The sequence below is a fragment of the Excalfactoria chinensis genome, chromosome 31 (genome assembly GCF_039878825.1).
Source record: "Excalfactoria chinensis isolate bCotChi1 chromosome 31, bCotChi1.hap2, whole genome shotgun sequence".
In the NCBI taxonomy this organism is placed as follows: domain Eukaryota; kingdom Metazoa; phylum Chordata; class Aves; order Galliformes; family Phasianidae; genus Excalfactoria; species Excalfactoria chinensis.
The window spans coordinates 1,120,134-1,144,065 of NC_092855.1; the positions used below are offsets into that span (position 1 = coordinate 1,120,134).

The 23,932-nt window shown below is 48.5% G+C and overlaps 1 protein-coding gene across 2 annotated transcripts; it reads right to left on the reverse strand.

Annotated features, from left to right (window-relative positions):
• Window positions 1-916: 916 nt before the first annotated feature.
• On the reverse strand, window positions 917-10,569 carry ANP32E (acidic nuclear phosphoprotein 32 family member E). Of its 2 annotated transcripts, none has more exons than XM_072358353.1 (7): window positions 10,371-10,569; window positions 8,193-8,342; window positions 7,444-7,566; window positions 5,954-6,119; window positions 5,330-5,484; window positions 4,697-4,751; window positions 917-3,697 (listed from the first exon to the last, which is right to left on the reverse strand). In XM_072358353.1, exons 1-7 carry the CDS (start codon window positions 10,422-10,424, stop codon window positions 3,630-3,632), a joined length of 771 nt encoding a protein of 256 aa, XP_072214454.1. In that variant the 5' UTR covers window positions 10,425-10,569; the 3' UTR covers window positions 917-3,629. The 2 variants fall into 2 exon arrangements, with proteins under 2 accessions (XP_072214454.1, XP_072214453.1); XM_072358352.1 differs by having other exon boundaries at window positions 917-3,694; window positions 10,371-10,556.
• Between the last annotated feature and the right edge of the window lie 13,363 nt (window positions 10,570-23,932).

The following is a 23,932-nucleotide window of genomic DNA, read 5'->3' on the forward strand; positions in this document are numbered from 1 at the left end:
CCGTGAGTAACGGATTCCCACTTTCCTGGGCCCCGCGCGCCCCCGGGCTGGGGAGGGGGCGGAGTCTGGGGGGCTTCGCCGCGATAGGAAGGAAAGGGGGGGGGGGGGAACGTGGCTGGAATGGGGAGATAAGGGTGGAAAGGGGCGGTATAAGGCGGCTGGAGAGCGACGGGTGGGGTAACCAAAGACAGAAGTGCTGAGAGGAGGAAGGAAGAGCAGAAGCGAGAGAGCCGCCCGGCCGGGCCTGAAGTGACTGCAACAAAATGGAGGACGGCAGGAGTCGCCCGGAATCCAGCCCTGCTGGGTGGAAGCCGCAACTCAGCAGCGGGCCAGGAATCGCTGCGTGGCTGCGGCTCAAGGCAGGCCGCGGCTCAAAGCAAAGCAGGCCGCGGCCCAAAGCAAAGCAGGCCGCGGCTCAAAGCAGGCCGCGGCAGACAGCTCTTCTCACAGAACTGGCTCCTGATGATCAGCCCCCGCCCAGCCGGATGGCCGGGACTGGGAGAGACCTCAGGAGTTCCGACTCCCTGCTGTGGACTGGCTGCACCGTGCTGATAACCAACAAAATACAAACCGCCTCTCATTAGTTTCTTCCTTCAGACTCGGTACCAACTTCAATCAAATGGTGGGGATTTATAGAAAACACAAAGGCCTCCTCATCTCCAGCACTGGTACCTGTATTAAACCCATCTGGAAACACTGAGTGAACTACCGAAACTCCGGGTTGGGTTGTACATTGTGTCCTTCATCAACTACATTACCAAGAACTACAATACCACTAGATACAAAGTCTAACCCCAGAAGATACAGTTCTCCAAGTTCTTAGGTAGCAAAAAGACACCGGAAAGATTTACCTCTTAACTCCGTTCCTGAAGGAGCACAGCCTCCTCTGTGCAGGCATACATGCTAGAAGAAGTAATCCAATGCAACAGTCTCAATTTATTCGAAATAATTCAGTTCCAAAACTTTTTAATTTAAAATTTACAGCACACGTGGGGAGTAAACATGTTTTATTACAACTAAAAATTATCAGAAGAGTGCTGCAGGGTTGATTAATTTAACACTGTCATGGCTTTATTCAAAACACAGTTGCACAAAATCAGTTACTCCAAAGTTTAAGGAAAGAGTCTGATAAGGAACCAAAACGCACTATATACATACTGCCATACAAAGAGCATTGAAATAGGACAAAACCTCTACAAAATATAAAACCCACCCTTACGTATTCGCATGAAAAGACCACCCACCAAGCAAAAAAGTTTCAAAAGGTATCTGGAGGCTCTGTATTATTCTTTAAAAAATGCTATGCTGTTTAATTGCATGCCAAGCTGACAAACATGAAATGATACTTAGATGGTAACACTGAGGAAAAGACAAAATGACTTAAGAACTAAGTTTCGTGTGAGGCTCAGATTTTCTAGACGTAGCAGCTGATGCACTATACTGCAAGTTGATTTAGGAAGTGTTAAGTCTGCATATCTTAGGGAAAGTCTGCTTACCCCTTCTAGGCTCATTTTGCTTTGTCACATTAGCTCATTCAGTGTTAAAATTGGACTTGTTTATTGAAACATGACTGGTACCGAAATAACTTTAATTCAAAATAGTAAATGTTCCCATTTAAAACTAATTTTATATGCATCAGGAAGATATAGTGAAGGAAAACCCTGAAAATGAAGTACTTTAAAAGTGCACACGTAATTTTCATTCATTCACTGAGATTAAAAAAAAGCAAAAAGGTGGAAAAACACTTTTCTATCTCAAAGCTGATCACAAAGCAACTGACTTGAACACAGAGCCTCCATGATAAGATAGGATGTGCACTTACCTAAGGTTTCTATTCATTCAGTATTCATACACAAACACAGGAACTTAGATTGTGGTTGCAAATGTAGTTTTACCACTACTTTTCTAGTGTCTTTACAGATACTCATTAAAAATTGGAGAACTTTTAGTCAGTTTGTTTCCAAGTATGTTGCCTGACCGATTTCATTCAGACACCTTTATTGGCTGGCTATGCTTAACAGCTACATGAGAAACAGTAATTTAAGGCTCTATTTGAGGGAAAAAAAAAACACACACAAGAAATTGGACTTTGCAGAACAACTTCAACCCTGCAGTATCTAAACTTAAGAGCTGGAGTCACATTTAAAGTCTGCTAGTGTGTGAAATACCTTATTAAATATTCACAAGTAACCAGTCTACGGGTGATCAACTTTTACTTAGGTCCAGGAAATCTCCCTCTTCCCCACCTTTGGCGTCTCCCCCAGCTTAATGACAGCTATTGTCAGCCAAGACAGATATAAAAATAAGTCTCTTGAATAAAGCTGTGTGTGATATTTGGTTCAGTACCTACGTGAAACAATGTAAATTAGTTTTATATCAAGACTACTTTAAATCCAAATAATGACTGGAAAAGGAATGCTGTATGTTTGAACTTGTTTTGCCGTGGCTCAAATGGAACACGTGAATCCACTGGGGCAGAATTATTACCGCCTCTTGGTCACAACCTGGCTGCTAGAAAAGAGCTTGTCTGCATGTCTCCTGTACCTGCCACCAACCGTAAGCAATGGAACAAGTTTCTGCTGCCATTCAATATAAAAAACCCTGAATGATTAGCTAGTATTATACATGGACTTGAATATTTTGCCTACAACCAGACTTAAAAAATTTAAGAGGCAACCTGTTAGGTCTTTTCCCCTTCAATGATTTTATAAAAGTATGTGGGGGTAGTCTGAAAAGTGTGCTTGAAGGAGTTACCCGTTAACTTCTGCATTAGAAATGCATATATTTTATAGCCAAGCACAATGATTCAGAATTCCTGAAATGACAATGCAGGAGCTAAGTGAGTGAAAGTTCAAACACTCTTTGTAAAATGGTTTAAAACCAGAGATTAGTCGCTTCTGTTAATACCTGCAATGACTAAATATTTCGGAGAGAAGTTTGACGATTACAGCCCTCTCAGTTTGCCAAGATATTTTTGGGAACGTATCTCGAGCAAACACTGAACTTCTAAACAAGCAGGACAAAGAAAATCTTCTGAAACCCACTTAGGCTTTGCAATGTCAACGTGCAAATCAGGGTAGAAGACTTTAAAAAGTTACAGGAGTCAGCTTGTAAAAAGCTGAAACACAGCACAATCTACTTGCTGAATTCACACAGAACCCCTGGTAAACTCAAGATTGTTGTCAACTCCTCATTTGAAACAGACTCGATTTGCCACAGAGCATTTCGGAGTTCAACTTTTTAAGTATAAAAACGTGAAAATCCTGAAGGAAACCCATGGTATTAAATCCATGAAAGATAGGTGTTGTAACTCTGGAGAAATGACGACCAACACAGCAAGCTTGTATAAAATTAAAGAGCTCCTAATAAAACTCTAGGGGGAAAACCTGACAATGGCTTCTGTGAATATATTGTTGAAAATTGTTTTTTCTACATATAGGTTCACTAACAGGCTATTATATCTTATTTGGAATGATAAAAAGGGCAAGAATAGTAAAACCACACTTCTCCTATAAAAAGTTAACATTTTCTGTAGGGACATCTATGGTACATGGAGACATACAGATCTGCATAATCACTATTGCGTATTCTGTAACTTAAGAATCTGGTCCTACGTTATCTATAACAAATTAATCATCCTCTTCCTCGCCTTCATCTTCAGGATCTCGTTTCCTCTTCTCCCCTCGAATACCCTCTGCTATGGAAAAGATCTCATTACATTCTGTTCAAACATCACAGTGTTAAAGCAATCAGCAAAAGGTAGTGGAAATAGATTACTATGTGTAGCTGAAGTGTTCACTACGACAAAGTGGGGTGCTGATGGTTTTCAAAAAAGATCAGTTTACCTTACTCAATAATTCAGGAGGCAATATTCAACTCAACATAAACTAAGCATTACAGAACATTAAATAAGATGCGTCAATAAGAAGTGTATATATAAATGACTGTTAGCACGTATTTAAGAACTAAAATGGAAATAGTATTTTTTTCATCTCTCTGATTTTTTGAAGGTGCGTGTATCCAGCCCAAACTTCAGCAGTTTCTGCCGACACCGAATCAAGTCTGCTCTGATCTCGCTCCAATTGACAAACTGCTTCTTGAATAAAAATCTCTCAGCTTATTCTTAGAAATATCTCTGGCAGTGGACTATGCGCTCTTGTGGTGGAACCATGAAATGCAATCCTGTCAAACCTAACAGATTTAATTTCTAGCAGTCATTTCCTGGCTAATTAGCCATCCTAACCACCCGCTTTGTTGTCTTAATAGATTTGAATGCTGCAATTGCAAAAAGGGAAGAATTGAGCATTGCTACTTCAGAATTCCAGTTTTTCAAGTGCAAGATACATCTCCAAAAACTGCTCCGTTAAGCCAAGGATATAAATCAGATGGGCAGTCTAATGAGAAATTTTAGAAATTGAAGGAGGAGTTTCCTCTTAAGTGAGAAGTTTCACTGAGGAGGTCATTTTCATCTTGATAGAGGACTACAGCTACAGTCACTTCTAAGGCTTTTCCTGTGAAGGCATTTTAATGGATGTACCATGTACAAGTTATGCAGAGGAGTCCATCCATCTCCTCTCCCTCTTGGAAAACGAGTATTTCTGCCTGCATAGAACGTGCAAGCTCTTTCGTTTGAGAAACATACTAGGTTACAGAATAACTGTTTTAGTCAACATTAATACTTAAGCTGAGAACTTACCTTCTTCCTCCTCATCACCTCCTTCTTCAACATAGTCATCATCATCATCTTCATCCTTTAAAAAAATTGTGAAATATTTTTAAAGAATTGCAGTGCATGTAAACTTTGCTTCAATGCTGATCCTAAGGAGGAATTAAGGAAATTTCAGTCCCTTTAGAGTAGCAACGTAAGTATGGAGTTACACTTGCAAGAGTGTGCAAGACAACAAATCATATGGATAGAACAAAATGAATGCAAAAGAAGAGTTCAGATGAAGATTTTCCACACGCCTGCGGACAATGAAGCTGGTGTGATGCAAACTCTTTTCAACAGTAACAGCAACAGGAGCAAAATCCATCATGTTTGATGTGAAACATGAGAGCTGCCTGCCCATAGACTTGCTTACAAAATTTCACACATGTTCCAACTGAAACTCTCAAAGTTGTCAAGAAAGAGGAAATCACGACGACCAAATCACGACTCCTGAGCTTTACTTCTGTGAAACACAAGAACTTCGAGAATCTACCCATAACCTTGAAGACTGTGTGAGCACCACCAGAGAACACACAGAAAAAGTGCAGCAGTTTGTAGGCAGTTTCTCCTCATGGCTTGCATTTGGTAGAGGATACTAGCTTCACCTGAACGTCACTTTACCTGAATCTCTTCTTTCATCAGGTATGAGAGACCAACTTCCTCCTCCTCTTCACCTTCCCCTAGATCTGAGCCTCCATCATCTTCATCATCTTCCTCTTCATATTCCCCTGGAGGACCGGCTTCATCCTCATCTTCATCATTGTCATCTTCATCTCCTTCAGAAATGAAAAATGCACACAATATGCCAGAAGTTAAATTTAACTGGCTTCTCTTCATTCAAGCCAACACATGCCAGGTTAAGCTCATTCTAACGTTTTTGTTTTTTTTTAAAGCAGGTAATGTGGGAAACATGATAAAATGTTTGTCCCTTTGCTTTGCATCAGTTCTGCTAAAGTATGTCACTGCTGGCAATAGTACATTTTAAGAATATTTCCAGTCTTTGCTACAATATTCTTACTGCTGTTTCCTTACACTTAAGAGGCTTCCACGAGAACTAAAAACCTTTGGCATTGCTTTTCATTCTGCGCCAAAGTGCCAATGCCAAACAAATTCTAAAACTATATGCTTCAAAAATAAGAGCAGAGTACGATGCCAATGCGCTCAAAAACTCACTATAATCCACGTTACATTTATGTCTTTATTACAGTTCACAACTTGTCTCCACAGCTTATTTCAGGAGCTTACCCTCATCATCATCATCTTCTGAGTCTGGTGCCTCGTTATCTTCCTGGTCAAATCCATCCAGGTATGTGATTTGTTGAAGCAGGTCAAAAATGCTGTCTCTGTAGTCCTCGAGGTTTGTAATCTCACAGTTGAACAGGTCAAGACTCTTTAAGTTTTTAAGATTTTGCTGAAAATAAACAAAAAGGGTTTTTCTCACCTCTTCTTGATACAACCAAACGGTACCTCAGGTTATAGTGCTGCCATAGCCCAAATATAGTCAGGTACAGAATTTATTTTATCCCCATCACTTCATTCCGACTCACTATTTCACGTCCCACTCTATAAAAACGTCAGAACGTTGTTTGAACTTCTAATGAAAATGCTCTTGCAGATCAACTGTGCAGCACATCTGCAGCATGCCCAACACGACCACGCAGACCGACCACCACGCACACACTGCGGAACACTTACACGAGGATGCTTTTTTGTTTGCAGAGCCTGGTTTGGTTCTCATAGCCATGCTCAAAAGCTCAACTCCAGCAGGTTTTCAGCAGTTTGATTTAACTGCAAGCATCTGGAGAGGCACTTGGTAGGACTGAGAACTACAGCACCCAATTGACGTTCCAAACAGTAACAATCAGACAACTGATGATGATTTCTCTCACCCTTTCGGACTTCACACACATGCAGCCACCCATACAGCCTGTCAAGCATCTAAGATCTGAAAAGCATCTAGTCTGTAGAGCACTCCAACCACTGCTAGGTCAAACCACAATGAATGCAGACAGACGAGGGGTCTATATCATGTAATAAATAATCTGTATGCTGCCACAATGGGTATGCAGATCAAGCAACAGCAGATGTAGGCAGCTTCCTTCTCCACTTGAGTCACCCATTGCTCAGGTATGCTTTTAACTAACTGCCTCAAACACATCCTAATTACTTCACAGGTCCAGTGAAAACTTAGATTTTGTCTAACGAGCAACTGCCATATCTTAGCAAACAAACACAAGAGGATTAGCAATACAGAACTTGGCAACTTTTCTATCAAAGACAAAACAGAAGCTCAACAGCTCTTATTCAGTACAACCCATTACTAACACAGAAGGAATTTTACAGTGCTGTGTTTACAAGAAATGTCTATAAAAAACACCACATCGAGTTAATCAAGTCAGGACCAACTGGATCACCAACAAACCTAAAACACCACCACTGCACCCAAGCTGGCAAAGGAAAACCAGCATGCAGCACGTTGGAAAGAAAGAAGAAATTTCATTTTGGATGCCTTTCAGTTGTGCTAAAAAGAAACAAATGTAGCTAAAATATATAACGTATCTTTATACTTGATTTCTTAGACTGCGCTGCTTTAAACCCAACATTGTTTCATCTTCCATACTTGAAAAGATTTCTCAGGTGAAATCCTTGCACCTGTTTCTACTATTACACTGCAAACTTGGTAAAAACCATTATTTATTTCAATTTTCAATTAGCCTCTCTCGTTCCATACTTACAAGAGCTTCCACAGTGCCAAGATCTTTGATTTTGTTGCCACTTAGGTTTAGATATGTGAGATTGGGACATCTTTCTGCAAGGACCTCCAGGCCTCCGGAAATGATGTTGTCGCTCAACTCTAACTATTACACAGCAAAAGTAAAGAAATTAAACGGTTGGTTTCTTACCATCAGATTCAGCAAACACAGTTTTTAACTTAGAAGCTTAATCACAAAGTTGAACGCTTCCCACAGCGCTAGCTGGGTTAGTATTCAGCTTACAAAATGTTCCCTGAAACTGATAATTTTAGAAGTACTCCTGAAAACAACACGGGCTTTGATATCTAACTTTGCTGAACAGATAATCTTGGAACTCACAGCACGTCTTTGATCAACAAGCAACGTGCGCTGGGCCGGCACTGGCTGGGCAACCAAGTGCCTGCTGTTGACCATCAGCAGTCAAACACACAGCCAACACTGAGTGAGCAGACAAAGTATTTACTGCTTTAGGTAGGAGTCACTGACTGAGACCAATTTGGCCAAAACTAGCTGGAGATGCCCACAAAACCTTCAAATGTTAATGCAGACTACACTTGGCCCCACTGCACTGCCTGCAGTCTCACAGTGATATGCAAACCTTCGAAGACTCAACCCCCCAGATCTCCTTTCTGTCACAGTGAAACTGGACTAGATGACCTTTTAGGATCCCTTCCAACTTAAACCATTCTATGATTCTATGAAATCTCAGTCTAGGCAGGTGAGACACGTACCTTTCGGAGCTTACTCAACGTGGGCAGCTTGGCCAGCGATGTCAGCTGCACGTTGGCCATGCTAAGAAACTCTAGTTCCTTAAAGGAATCGTTCAGACCTTCAATCTCCCCATTGCTGGACTTGCAGTTATCGAGCACCAACTCCGTCACCTTCAAACAGGATATCAAGGCAACTGAATGAGCATCACTAAACCACACATTTAACTGAAACTACAACTTGGCGACTGTTAAGTGTCTGTTTTTGAGGGTCTGGGGTTGTTCTGTTGGTCTGTTTTTATAATTCAGAATGGGGTTGTGCTCTGAAGTTGTTGACATACCAGCCTACTTGAGAAGCACGCAACAATTTCTCTTGCACTGAGCACATTTTGGGCAGCTGTTGCCATAAAACCCAAGCAGCAGCTCTGCTGATGGACACTCGTAGGTCTTCCCACAGTGCCAGCACAGCACTGCTGGAAACGAAGGGAATCTCTCCATGGGGAAGCTGGAGGTAAATCTGCTTTGTTAAAAGTGGGCATCCCACCAGGCAGGTCCTTCACGTCAGTCAGGGCTAAAAATCATCGGTGGTTTTCTGTATGAGTGAACCACTAACTCATTTATCAAATCCAATCATCTCATCGTGCGTATTTGAGTCTATAAAGTCACTCCAATTCTTTCCAAATCCTAAACCTCCCAGCTCCTGATTATTTTAGCAGTGAGTTCTGCAGGTTAATTAAGACCAATTAAACAACTTCCACTGCCACTAAAACAACGAGATAATCAATGCAGGGGAAGCAACAAGGAGCAGCTAATTAGTTTAAAAATCACTCCATCCTTTGTGGAACATATTCCTCATTAGAGAGGACATTAATAAGGCCACTGCTCCATTCTCCTGTACGCTTCCAACTAACGCGATTACAAGGCTGACGCCTCATGCAGCAGCAGCGTTCGACTCACACAGCTTATCAACTTTGAGCAAAGTCTCAACACGGGTTTGTTTTCCATCCACAATACATAGAGCTGGGGGGCCACCACGCCTCCAGCGTACATCTGCACCCAAAACAACGCAGCCCTTCTGCGGTCCCTGCGGCTGAGCTGGGGCAGGACACGCAATTGGGATGAACAAACTTCTCAGTGCGCCTTTTCCACAACCCCCGTGCATCACACCGCTCCCTTCGTGTGCTGTAACACCAAACCTGGACTTTACTCCTGGGGTGGGTTGATGGCGTTCTGGCTGACCTCACTGCGGAGCATCCACGGGAGCGAGGGCAGTCGGAACAACGGGGCAACGGGTGGAATTCACAGAATCACAGAATTGTAGGGGCTGGAAGGGACCACCAGACATCACCGAATCCAGCCCCCCCCTGCAAAGCAGGCCCCTTACAGCAGGCTGCACAGGTGGGCGTCCAGATGGCTCTGCACTATCTCCAGAGAAGGAGAACCCACAGCCTCCCCGGGCAATCCGTGCTGAGCACCCGACCACGAGCTGGAGCGTAGTTGCAGCACTGCTACCCAAAGAAGCGCGGTGGGAGCGGGCCGGCCCCACGGCGAGGAGCGGGACTGGGAGTCTGCGAGGTGCCTTCCAACCCAACCACGCTGCGATTCCACGGCTCAGCGATATGAAGGTTCCCTTCAACCTAAGCCACTCTGTGCGGTTCCGCGATTCTCCCACCTTGGGAACTCGGGGCTTCTTTTGAATGTTATTATCGATAACGTTATTTAATGGAAGCTTCCTTGGGAAGGGGAAGAGGCGGGGAGGGAGGAGGCAGCGCAGCGCCGCTCGGGACGCTCAGAACTCGCGGCGGCGCAGCCCCCCGGGACCTCGTTCCGCGGAAAGGACACAATTATAAGAGGAAGCGAGAACGTAACGTTAATCGGGAGCGACTCCGGGCTGCGGCTGAAGGTGGCTCGGAGCACACGCGACCGCGCGCGCAAGTCGCGAACCGAACGGCGAAGGCGGGGATGGCAAGAGGGCAAAATGAAGCCCCGAAGGGCGCCGCGGAGCAGCCCCTCCTCGCCGCGAACTTGGAGGCCCCGCGGAGCGGCTCGAAGTGGGGCCCGAAAGCGCCGCCCGCGGCCCGCGGAGCTCCCGCGCCACCGCTGACCCAGATTCGTCGGAGCCGCCGCGGCCGCGCCGCGTGGAACCGGGCCGGGGCCGGGATCGCCCCGGTGGGAGCACGGCCGAACCCCGGCGCCGCTCACCTCCTCGGGGGCCTGGTTCCGCAACTCCAGGTTGATGCGCTTCTTCATCTCCATCGCCGCCCCCCTCCCGCGGCTCCGCACTGGCGAGGGAGGGTGGCCGGGGTGCGGCCGCGGGGACGCAGCCGCCGCCGAATGGAAGAGCGGAGTGGGCACGGGGTCGCCGCGGGCAGCCGGCCCGCTCCGCGCGCAGCTCCGGCGCCGTCAATGGCCGCCCGCACACTGCGCCTCCATGACATGGCGCATGGCGCCCCCTCCGCCGCCACGCCCCCACTCTGGGGCGGGGCTTCTCCGCGCCGCCGCGCTCCTCATTGGCTGCGAGGCGACGCGGCCGAGGCGGTATGATTGGTTGGTAACGCTGTCCGTCCCGGAGGCGCGGGTCTTTAAAATGCAGGGGAGAAGGGGGCGGGGCTAAAGCTGGCGCGCGCGCGGCGGGTGGGAACTGCGCTGGCGGGAACAGCGCGCGCCGGGGGCTGCGGGGGGCGTGGCGGGTCGTGGGCGTGTTTTGCAGACTTGGAAGGAAAGATGGTGCCCGGTGTTTTGCACGTGCACGCAGGAGGAACGGTGTGCAGACGTGCACATGCATATGCAGGAGGAACCGTGTGCAGACGTGCACATACACACGCACACGCATGTGCAGCAGAGGTTGTGTAGGTGCAGTTTTACCGGGCTCCGCTCCTCCGAGTGCTCAATAACCATTTGTGGGACAGGGTTGGAGAACAGCGAGGAGCTTGAGGGTCCTCCTGCTTTTTTCTGTGTGCGGAGAATTTGTCAAGGTTTCCAAAACCAGAAGGAAATCCTCTTATTAAAGCTGCTTACCAGTGCGAACTGTGCTGACCGGGACAGGCAGAGCCAGCGGTCAGGACGCCGTGCACAAGCAGTAAAAAAGGGTAAAGCTGCAAAAGCCACCTCGGAACTTCCCGGTGCACAGCGCTGTGCCCTGTGCTCCCCACAAGACTCCGGGGTCCACCCAGCGCACTCTACGGCACCTCGGCCTCCTCCCAGCTCTCCTAGAGGAATTCACCGGTACAGCCGAGCTGGAGCCTCCGGGGGCACCCAGTGTTCCCCAAGGACCCTCATGTGCCCCCGGAACTCGTCTTTGCCCCCTGCGTTGTCCCAGGAGCTCCCACGAATTCTAACCCCGCCACTAAAATGGTCGACCGGAAATGGATACAGCCCGGGCCGGAAAAGCTGTCGGGGTGCGGAGAGCACCCCCACGACAAACATGGCCTCCCGGAAGTTATCAACGTCACAGCCGGCTTGCTAGACCGAAGGGCGGCTGCACAGGACTACAGCTCCCAGCATGCCTCGGGACACGACCCCGCGGCATCGCCCAGTATATGTAGGAGCCATTGGCGGGGATGGCAAGAGGGCAAAATGAAGCCCCGAAGGGCGCCGCGGAGCAGCCCCTCCTCGCCGCCAACTTGGAGGCCCCGCGGAGCGGCTCGAAGTGGGGCCCGAAAGCGCCGCCCGCGGCCCGCGGAGCTCCCGCGCCACCGCTGACCCAGATTCGTCGGAGCCGCCGCGGCCGACGAATTTCTTTTCCTAGAAATTTTCTTTTCCTATCCCTCCCTTCTCGTCTAACCGGGTTTATTTCCTGACAGTACAACAGATGGACGCGGAATGTGCCGCGGGGCTGCGCCGATCCCAGCCAAGTCCGTTCCGTGGTCTCTGCTGCCACCGCGTGGCCAACCTGCAAAACAGCCCGGAGTGTCGAGAGCGGCGCATGCGTATCGCGGTGAGCACGTTACCGCATGCGCAGTACTGTTCGGACAAAGGCGCAAGCGTAGTACAGACCTCTAAAGTGCGCATGCGTGTGGCAGTACTCAGAAGGACGCATGCGCGCAGTGCGCTAACACGCGCAGGCGCACTGATGGGTTGGAAATGGCGCGAGCGCAGCACAGGGCAGCACGGCGGCAGGAAAAGAAGCGCGGTACGAGCGTGTCCAACACCGCGCGAGCAAAAAAGGCGAGATACGGCCGGAGCACGAGCACGGATGTGTCGGTACTGACGAGCGCCGACAGCTGCTCTCGGGCCGTAAAAAGCGGAAGCAGATTAAAAACTGCGCATGCGTAGTATGTTATTGAAATGGGCGCAAGCGTAGTGTGACCAAAACTGGCGCATGCGTAGTTATCAGCCGGGATCAGAGCATGCGTACTAAGCTGACCGCGACGACGCATGCGTAGTACGGTTCCGCTATTGGCGCGAAAGCTGGCTCATGCGTAGTGCCGTTCCTGAATCGGCGCATGCGTAGCGCTACTCCGAAACTAGCGCATGCGTAGTTCCGTTCTGAAATCGGAGCGTGCGCAGTGCGGATCCGCAAATGACACATGCGCATTGCCGTTCAGGAGTCCTGTTCTTCCTATTGCAGTGCTGATGCCTTTATTAACCATCCCTTATACCCCATATCCATCCTGTTGTTCCTATTGCAGTGCTGTTGTCTTTATTAATCCTCCCTGCTTTCCATCCTCACATGCTGCACGTTGGATTCCTCCACTGAGTCCAGATTGTTGCCGCTCCGCATCCATGTGTGTCAGCTCAGCATCTGTGTGCACAATGAAACACCAGTCACCGATTGGCTGCAGGATCATCCCATGGGCTGCAGGACCCCATTGTGTGCTGTAGGATCGTCCCATTGTGTGCTGTAGGATCGTCCCATTGTGTGCTGTAGGATCGTCCCATTGGCTGCAGGACCCCTTTGTGCACCACAGACCCCACTGTGTGCTGTAGGATCATCCCATTGGCTGCTGGACCCCATTGTTTGCATTCTGCCACCAGGTGACCCGGCGATGTGAAGTTGTTCTCACTGTCTCATGACACCGTGGGAAATAACTTCAAGTTATGACTGGGGCCCTGAGGAAGAAGGCCAGGAGGTCTCCAAGGTCAGGCCGTGATCATTAGAATAGAAGTCTAAGAGGTCTCCCAGGGGCACAGGCGAATTCAGGGCTCTGAAAACTAAGATCTCAACTAAGTGTGGGCAGCCTGGGGATAAATACGTTAGAAAATGGAAAGGATTGGAGACCATCCAGCTTCTGCCTTGGGAGACTTAACACTTCCTAGGTTAAGCTAGCCTTGAATGAACCACAAGTAATAAAAAGTTCCTCAATCATCTGTTGCTCTGGGCTTTTCTGTTATGGTGTGTGTGTATATCTGTGTGTGTGTATACCTGTGTGTGTATCTCTGTGTGTGTGTATACCTGTGTGTATATATCTGAGTGTGTAAATGTGTGAGTGTATATCTGTGAGTGTGTATATCTGTGTGTGTGTATATGTGTGTGTGTATATGTGTGTGTGTATATGTGTGTGTGTATATGTGTGTGTGTATATATGTGGGTAAAATGGGGGTGGGGGGCAAGAAAAAAGGGTTACATATGGGTGGGGGACAAGAAAAAGAAGTTTAATATGGGTGGGGGGCAAGAAAAAGGGGTTTAATATAGGTGGGGGGCATGATAGAGGGGTTTAACATGGGTGGGGGGCATAATAAAGGGGTTTAACATGGGTGGGGGGCATGATAGAGGGGTTTAACATGGGTGGGGGGCATGATAAAGGGGTTTAACATGGGTGGGGGGCATGATAAAGGGGTTTAACATGGGTGGGGGACATGATAAAGGGGTTTAACATGGGTGGGGGGCATGATAAAGGGGTTTAACGGGGGTGGAGGGCATGATAAAGGGGTTTAACGACGGTGGGGGGCATGATAAAGGGGTTTAACATGGGTGGGGGGCATGATAAAGGGGTTTAACATGGGTGGGGGGCATGATAAAGGGGTTTAACGGGGGTGGGGGGCATGATAAAGGGAATTAACATGGGTGGGGGGCATGATAAAGGGGTTTAACATGGGTGGGGGGCATGATAAAGGGGTTTAACGGGGGTGGGGGGCATGATAAAGGGGTTTAACATGGATGGGGGGCATGATAAAGGGGTTTAACATGGGTGGGGGGCATGATAAAGGGGTTTAACAAGGGAGGGGGGCATGATAAAGGGGTTTAACATGGGTGGGGGGCATGATAAAGGGGTTTAACATGGGTGGGGGGCATGATAAAGGGGTTTAACATGGGTGGTGGGCATGATAAAGGGGTTTAACATGGGTGGGGGGCATGATAAAGGGGTTTAACATGGGTGGGTGGCATGATAAAGAGGTTTAACATGGGAGGGGGGCATGATAAAGGGGTTTAACATGGGTGGGTGGCATGATAAGGGGGTTTAACATGGGTGGGGGGCATGATTATGGGGTTTAACGGGGGTGGGGGGCATGATAAAGGGGTTTAACATGGGTGGGGGGCATGATAAAGGGGTTTAACGGGGGTGGGGGGCATGATAAAGGGGTTTAACATGGGAGGGGGGCATGATAAAGAGGTTTAACGGGGGTGGGGGGCATGATAAAGGGGTTTAACATGGGTGGGGGGCATGATAAAGGGGTTTAACATGGGTGGGGGGCATGATAATGGGGTTTAACGGGGGTGGGGGGCATGATAAAGGGGTTTAACGGGGGTGGGGGGGATGATAAAGGGGTTTAACATGGGTGGGGGGCATGATAAAGGGGTTTAACGGGGGTGGGGGGGATGATAAAGGGGTTTAACATGGGTGGGGGTCATGATAAAGGGGTTTAACATGGGTGGGGGGCATGATAAAGGGGTTTAACATGGGTGGGGGTCATGATAAAGGGGTTTAACGGGGGTGGGGGGCATGATAAAGGGGTTTAACGGGGTGGGGGACATGATAAAACGGTTTAACGTGGGTGGGGGGCATGATAAAGGGGTTTAACGGGGTGGGGGGGATGATAAAGGGAATTAACATGGGTGGGGGGCATGATAAAGGGAATTAACGGGGGTGGGGGGCATGATAATGGGGTTTAACATGGGTGGGGGGCATGATAAAGGGGTTTAACATGGGTGGGGGGCATGATAAAGGGGATAAACAGGGGTGGGGGGCATGATAAAGGGGTTTAACATGGGTGGGGGGCATGATAAAGGGGTTTAACATGGGTGGGGGGCATGATAAAGAGATTTAACAAGGGTGGGGGGCATGATAAAGGGGTTTAACGAGGATGGGGGCATGATAAAGGGGTTTAATGACGGTGGGGGGCATGATAAAGGGGTTTAACATGGGTGGGGGGCATGATAAAGGGGTTTAACGGGGGTGGGGGGCATGATAAAGGGGTTTAACGGGGGTGGGGGGTATGATAAAGGGTTTTAACGGGGGTGAGGGTCATCATAAAGGGGATTAACATGGGTGGGGGGCATGATAAAGGGGTTTAACATGGGTGGGGGGCATGATAAAGGAGTTTATTATGGGTGGGGGGCATGATAAAGGGGTTTAACGGGGTGTGGGGCATGATAAAGGGGTTTAACGGGGGTGTGGGGCATGATAAAGGGGTTTAACATGGGTGGGGGTCATGATAAAGGGGTTTAACGGGGGTGGGGGTCATGAAAAAGGGGTTTAGCATGGGTGGGGGTCATGATAAAGGGGTTTAACATGGGTGGGGGGCATGATAAAGGGGTTTAACATGGGTGGGGGGCATGATAAAGAGGTTTAACATGGGTGGGGGTCATGATAAAGGGTTTTAACATGGGTGGGGGTCATGATAAAGGGGTTTAACATGGTTGTGGATCATGATAAAGAGGTTTAACGGGGGTGTGGGGCATGATAAAGGGGTTTAACGGGGGTGGGGGTCATGATAAAGGGGTTTAACGGGGGTGGGGGGCATGATAAAGGGGTTTAACATGTGTGGGGGTCATGATAAAGGGGTTTAACATGGGTGGGGGTCATGATAAAGGGGTTTAACATGGGTGGGGGTCATGATAAAGGGTTTTAACGGGGGTGAGGGTCATCATAAAGGGGTTTAACATGGGTGGGGATCATGATAAAGGGGTTTAACATGGGTGGGGGTCATGATAAAGGGGTTTAACATGGGTGGGGGTCATGATAAAGGGGTTTAACATGGGTGGGGGGCATGATAAAGAGGTTTAACATGGGTGGGGGTCATGATAAAGGGGTTTAATATGGGTGGGGGTCATGATAAAGGGGTTTAACATGGGTGGGGGTCATGATAAAGGGGTTTAACATGGGTGGGGGTCATGATAAAGGGGTTTAACATGGGTGGGGGTCATGATAAAGGGGTTTAACATGGGTGGGGGTCATGATAAAGAGGTTTAACGGGGGTGTGGGGCATGATAAAGGGGTTTAACGGGGGTGGGGGTCATGATAAAGGGGTTTATCAAGGGTGGGGGGCATGATAAAGGGGTTTAACATGGGTGGGGGTCATGATAAAGGGGTTTAACATGGGTGGGGGTCATGATAAGGGGGTTTAACATGGGTGGGGGTCATGATAAAGGGGTTTAACATGGGTGGGGGTCATGATAAAGGGGTTTAACATGGGTGGGGGGCATGATAAAGAGGTTTAACATGGGTGGGGGGCATGATAAAGGGGTTTAACGGGGGTGGGGGTCATGATAAAGGGGTTTAACATGGGTGGGGGTCATGATAAAGGGGTATAACATGGGTGGGGGTCATGATAAAGGGGTTTAACATGGGTGGGGGGCATGATAAAGGGGTTTAACATGGGTGGGGGTCATGATAAAGGGGTTTAACATGGGTGGGGGTCATGATAAAGGGGTTTAACATGGGTGGGGGGCATGATAAAGGGGTTTAACATGGGTGGGGGTCATGATAAAGGGGTTTAACATGGGTGGGGGGCATGATAAAGGGGTTTAACGGTGGTGGGGGGCATGATAAAGGGGTTTAACATGGGTGGGGGGCATGATAAGGGGGTTTAACATGGGTGGGGGTCATGATAAAGGGGTTTAACATGGGTAGGGGTCATGATAAAGGGGTTTAACATGGATGGGGGTCGTGATAAAGGGGTTTAACATGTGTGGGGGGCATGATAAAGGGGTTTAACATGGGTGGGGGTCATGATAAAGGGTTTTAACATGGGTGGGGGTCATGATAAAGGGGTTTAACGGGGGTGGGGGTCATGATAAAGGGGTTTAACATGAGTGGGGGTCATGATAAAGGGGTTTAACATGGGTGGGGGGCATGATAAAGGGGTTTAACATGGGTGGGGGTCATGATAAAGGGGTTTAACATGGGTGGGGGTCATGAAAAGAGGTTTAACGGGGGTGTGGGGCATGATAAAGGGGTTTAACGGGGGTGGGGGTCATGATAAAGGCGTTTAACATGGGTGGGGGGCATGATAAAGGGGTTTAACATGGGTGGGGGTCATGATAAAGGGGTTTAACATGGGTGGGGGTCATGATAAAGGGTTTTAACATGGGTGGGGGTCATGATAAAGGGGTTTAACATGGGTGGGGGTCATGATAAAGGGGTTTAACATGGGTGGGGGTCATGATAAAGGGGTTTAACATGGGTGGGGGGCATGATAAAGGGGTTTAACATGGGTGGGGGTCATGATAAAGGGGTTTAACATGGGTGGGGGTCATGATAAAGAGGTTTAACGGGGGTGTGGGGCATGATAAAGGGGTTTAACGGGGGTGGGGGTCATGATAAAGGGGTTTAACGGGGGTGGGGGGCATGATAAAGGGGTTTAACATGTGTGGGGGGCATGATAAAGGGGTTTAACATGGGTGGGGGTCATGATAAAGAGGTTTAACGGGGGTGTGGGGCATGATAAAGGGGTTTAACGGGGGTGGGGGTCATGATAAAGGGGTTTAACGGGGGTGGGGGGCATGATAAAGGGGTTTAACATGTGTGGGGGTCATGATAAAGGGGTTTAACATGGGTGGGGGTCATGATAAAGGGGTTTAACATGGGTGGGGGTCATGATAAAGGGTTTTAACGGGGGTGAGGGTCATCATAAAGGGGTTTAACATGGGTGGGGGTCATGATAAAGGGGTTTAACATGGGTGGGGGTCATGATAAAGGGGTTTAACATGGGTGGGGGTCATGATAAAGGGGTTTAACATGGGTGGGGGGCATGATAAAGAGGTTTAACATGGGTGGGGGTCATGATAAAGGGGTTTAATATGGGTGGGGGTCATGATAAAGGGGTTTAACATGGGTGGGGGTCATGATAAAGGGGTTTAACATGGGTGGGGGTCATGATAAAGGGGTTTAACATGGGTGGGGGTCATGATAAAAAGGTTTAACATGGGTGGGGGTCATGATAAAGGGGTTTAACATGGGTGGGGGTCATGATAAAAAGGTTTAACATGGGTGGGGGTCATGATAAAGGGTTTTAACATGGGTTGGGGGCATGATAAAGGGGTTTAACGGTGGTGGGGGGCATGATAAAGGGGTTTAACATGGGTGGGGGTCATGATAAAGGGGTTTAACGGGGGTGGGGGGCATGATAAAGGGGTTTAACATGGGTGGGGGGCATGATAAAGGGGTTTAACATGGGTGGGGGTCATGATAAAGGGGTTTAACATGGGTGGGGGTCATGATAAAGGGGTTTAACATGGGTGGGGGGCATGATAAAGAGGTTTAACATGGGTGGGGGTCATGATAAAGGGGTTTAATATGGGTGGGGGTCATGATAAAGGGGTTTAACATGGGTGGGGGTCATGATAAAGGGGTTTAACATGGGTGGGGGTCATGATAAAGGGGTTTAACATGGGTGGGGGTCATGATAAAGGGGTTTAACATGGGTGGGGGTCATGATAAAGAGGTTTAACGGGGGTGTGGGGCATGATAAAGGGGTTTAACGGGGGTGGGGGTCATGATAAAGGGGTTTATCAAGGGTGGGGGGCATGATAAAGGGGTTTAACATGGGTGGGGGTCATGATAAAGGGGTTTAACATGGGTGGGGGTCATGATAAGGGGGTTTAACATGGGTGGGGGTCATGATAAAGGGGTTTAACATGGGTGGGGGTCATGATAAAGGGGTTTAACATGGGTGGGGGGCATGATAAAGAGGTTTAACATGGGTGGGGGGCATGATAAAGGGGTTTAACGTGGGTGGGGGTCATGATAAAGGGGTTTAACATGGGTGGGGGTCATGATAAAGGGGTATAACATGGGTGGGGGTCATGATAAAGGGGTTTAACATGAGTGGGGGTCATGATAAAGGGGTTTAACATGGGTGGGGGTCATGATAAAGGGGTTTAACATGGGTAGGGGTCATGATAAAGGGGTTTAACATGGATGGGGGTCATGATAAAGGGGTTTAACATGTGTGGGGGCATGATAAAGGGGTTTAACATGGGTGGGGGTCATGATAAAGGGTTTTAACATGGGTGGGGGTCATGATAAAGGGGTTTAACGGGGGTGGGGGTCATGATAAAGGGGTTTAACATGAGTGGGGGTCATGATAAAGGGGTTTAACATGGGTGGGGGGCATGATAAAGGGGTTTAACATGGGTGGGGGTCATGATAAAGGGGTTTAACATGGGTGGGGGTCATGATAAAGGGGTTTAACGGGGGTGGGGGTCATGATAAAGGGTTTTAACATGGGTGGGGGCCATAATAAAGAGGTTTAACATGGGTGGTGGGGGTCATGATAAAGGGGTTTAACGGGGGTGGGGGTCATGATAAAGGGGTTTAACATGGGTGGGGGTCATGATAAAGGGGTTTAACATGGGTGGGGGTCATGATAAAGGGGTTTAACATGGGTGGGGGTCATGATAAAGAGGTTTAACGGGGGTGTGGGGCATGATAAAGGGGTTTAACGGGGGTGGGGGGTCATGATAAAGGGGTTTAACGGGGGTGGGGGGCATGATAAAGGGTTTAACATGTGTGGGGGTCATGATAAAGGGGTTTAACATGGGTGGGGGTCATGATAAAGGGGTTTAACATGGGTGGGGGTCATGATAAAGGGTTTTAACGGGGGTGAGGGTCATCATAAAGGGGTTTAACATGGGTGGGGGTCATCATAAAGGGGTTTAACATGGGTGGGGGTCATGATAAAGGGTTTAACATGGGTGGGGGTCATGATAAAGGGGTTTAACATGGGTGGGGGTCATGATAAAGGGTTTAACATAAGTGGGGGTCATGATAAAGGGGTTTAACATGGGTGGGGGGCATGATAAAGAGGTTTAACATGGGTGGGGGTCATGATAAAGGGGTTTAACATGGGTGGGGGTCATGATAAAGGGGTTTAACATGGGTGGGGGTCATGATAAAGGGGTTTAACATGGGTGGGGGTCATGATAAAGGGGTTTAACATGGGTGGGGGGCATGATAAAGGGGTTTAACATGGGTGGGGGGCATGATAAAGGGGTTTAACATGGGTGGGGGTCATGATAAAGAGGTTTTAACGGGGGTGTTGGGCATGATAAAGGGGTTTAACGGGGGTGGGGGTCATGATAAAGGGGTTTAACGGGGGTGGGGGCATGATAAAGGGGTTTAACATGTGTGGGGGTCATGATAAAGGGGTTTAACATGGGTGGGGGTCATGATAAAGGGGTTTAACATGGGGTGGGGGTCATGATAAAGGGTTTTTAACGGGGGTGAGGGTCATCATAAAGGGGTTTAACATGGGTGGGGGTCATGATAAAGGGGTTTAACATGGGTGGGGGGTCATGATAAAGGGGTTTAACATGGGTGGGGGTCATGATAAAAAGGTTTAACATGGGTGGGGGTCATGATAAAGGGGTTTAACATGGGTGGGGGTCATGATAAAAGGTTTAACATGGGTGGGGGTCATGATAAGGGTTTTAACATGGGTTGGGGGCATGATAAAGGGGTTTAACGGTGGTGGGGGGCATGATAAAGGGGTTTAACATGGGTGGGGGTCATGATAAAGGGGTTTAACGGGGGTGGGGGCATGATAAAGGGGTTTAACATGGGTGGGGGGCATGATAAAGGGGTTAACATGGGTGGGGGTCATGATAAAGGGGTTTAACATGGGTGGGGTCATGATAAAGGGGTTTAACGGTGGTGGGGGCATGATAAAGAGGTTTAACATGGGTGGGGGGCATGATAAAGGGGTTTAACGGGGTGGGGGTCATGATAAAGGGTTTTAACAAGGGTGGGGGGCATGATAAAGGGGTTTAACATGGGTGGGGGTCATGATAAAGGGGTTTAACATGGGTGGGGGTCATGATAAAGGGGTTTAACATGGGTGGGGGTCATGATAAAGGGTTTTAACGGGGGTGAGGGTCATCATAAAGGGGTTTAACATGGGTGGGGGTCATGATAAAGGGGTTTAACATGGGTGGGGGTCATGATAAAGGGGTTTAACATGGGTGGGGGGCATGATAAATGGATTTAACATGGGTGGGGGGCATGATAAAGAGGTTTAACATGGGTGGGGGTCATGATAAGGGGTTTAACATGGGTGGGGGTCATGATAAAGGGGTTTAACATGGGTGGGGGTCATGATAAAGGGGTTTAACATGGGTGGGGGTCATGATAAAGGGGTTTAACATGGGTGGGGGTCATGATAATGGGGTTTAACATGGGTGGGGGTCATGATAAAGGGGTTTAACATGGGTGGGGGTCATGATAAAGGGGTTTAACATGGGTGGGGGCATGATAAAGGGGTTTAACATGGGTGGGGGTCATGATAAAGGGGTTTAACATGGGTGGGGGTCATGATAAAGGGTTTAACATGGGTTGGGGGCATGATAAGGGGTTTAATGGTGGTGGGGGTCATGATAAAGGGGTTTAACATGGGTGGGGGTCATGATAAAGGGTTTAACATGGGTGGGGGTCATGATAAAGGGGTTTAACATGGGTGGGGGTCATGATAGAGGGGTTTAACATGGGTGGGGGTCATGATAAAGGGGTTTAACGGGGGTGGGGGCATGATAAAGAGGTTTAACATGGGTGGGGGTCATGATAAAGGGGTTTAACGGGGGTGGGGGTCATGATAAAGGGTTTTAACATGGGTGGGGGCCATGATAAGAGGTTTAACATGGGTGGGGGGCATGATAAAGGGGTTTAACGGGGGTGGGGGTCATGATAAAGGGGTTTAACATGGGTGGGGGTCATGATAAAGGGGTTTAACATGGGTGGGGGTCATGATAAAGGGTTTAACATGGGTGGGGGTCATGATAAAGGGGTTTAACATGGGTGGGGGTCATGATAAAGGGGTTTAACATGGGTGGGGGTCATGATAAAGGGGTTTAACATGGGTGGGGGTCATGATAAAGGGGTTTAACATGGGTGGGGGGCATGATAAAGAGGTTTAACATGGGTGGGGGTCATGATAAAGGGGTTTAACATGGGTGGGGGTCATGATAAAGGGGTTTAACATGGGTGGGGGTCATGATAAAGGGGTTTAACATGGGTGGGGGTCATGATAAAGGGGTTTAACATGGGTGGGGGTCATGATAATGGGGTTTAACATGGGTGGGGGTCATGATAAAGGGGTTTAACATGGGTGGGGGTCATGATAAAGAGGTTTAACGGGGGTGTGGGGCATGATAAAGGGGTTTAACGGGGGTGGGGTCATGATAAGGGGTTTAACATGGGTGGGGGTCATGATAAAGGGGTTTAACATGGGTGGGGGTCATGATAAGGGGTTTAACATGGGTGGGGGTCATGATAAAGGGGTTTAACATGGGTGGGGGGCATGATAAAGGGGTTTAACATGGGTGGGGGTCATGATAAAGGGGTTTAACATGGGTGGGGGTCATGATAAAGAGGTTTAACGGGGGTGTGGGGCATGATAAAGGGGTTTAACGGGGGTGGGGGTCATGATAAGGGGTTTAACATGGGTGGGGGGCATGATAAAGGGGTTTAACATGTGTGGGGGTCATGATAAAGGGGTTTAACATGGGTGCGGGGCATGATAAAGGGGTTTAACATGTGTGGGGGTCATGATAAAGGGGTTTAACATGGGTGGGGGTCATGATAAGGGGTTTAACATGGGTGGGGGACATGATAAAGGGGAGTAACATGGGTGGGGGGCATGAGAAAGGGGTTTAACGGGGGTGGGGGTCATGATAAAGGGGTTTAACATGGGTGGGGGTCATGATAAAGGGGTTTAAACGGGGGTGGGGCATGATAAAGGGGTTTAACATGGGTGGGGGTCATGATAAAGGGGTTTAACATGGGTGGAGGTCATGATAAAGGGGTATAACATGGGTGGGGGGCATGATAAAGGGGTTTAACATGGTTGGGGGTCATGATAAATGGGTTTAACATGGGTGGGGGGCATGAAAAATAGGTTTAACATGGGTGGGGGTCATGATAAAGGGTTTTAACATGGGTGGGGGTCATGATAAAGGGGTTTAACATGGGTGGGGGTCATGATAAAGGGTTTAACATGGGTGGGGGTCATGATAAAGGGGTTTAACATGGGTGGGGGGCATGATAAAGGGGTTTAACATGGGTGGGGGTCATGATAAAGGGGTTTAACATGGGTGGGGGTCATGATAAAGAGGTTTAACGGGGGTGTGGGCATGATAAAGGGGTTTAACGGGGGTGGGGGTCATGATAAAGGGGTTTAACATGGGTGGGGGTCATGATAAAGGGGTTTAACATGTGTGGGGGTCATGATAAAGGGGTTTAACATGGGTGGGGGTCATGATAAGGGGGGTTTAACATGGGTGGGGGTCATGATAAAGGGGTTTAACATGGGTGGGGGTCATGATAAAGGGGTTTAAACGGGGGTGGGGGTCATGATAAAGGTGTTTAACATGGGTGGGGGTCATGATA

Coding starts and splice junctions, on each gene's coding strand:
- ANP32E (XM_072358353.1), bottom strand. CDS start 10,424: ATGGAGATGAAGAAGCGCATCAACCTGGAGTTGCGGAACCAGGCCCCC. Junction 7,567..8,192: donor CGTTGAGTAAGCTCCGAAAG/GTACGTGTCTCA, acceptor GCTGTGTAATAG/TTAGAGTTGAGCGACAACAT. Junction 5,485..5,953: donor AGAAGATGATGATGATGAGG/GTAAGCTCCTGA, acceptor TCATTTCTGAAG/GAGATGAAGATGACAATGAT.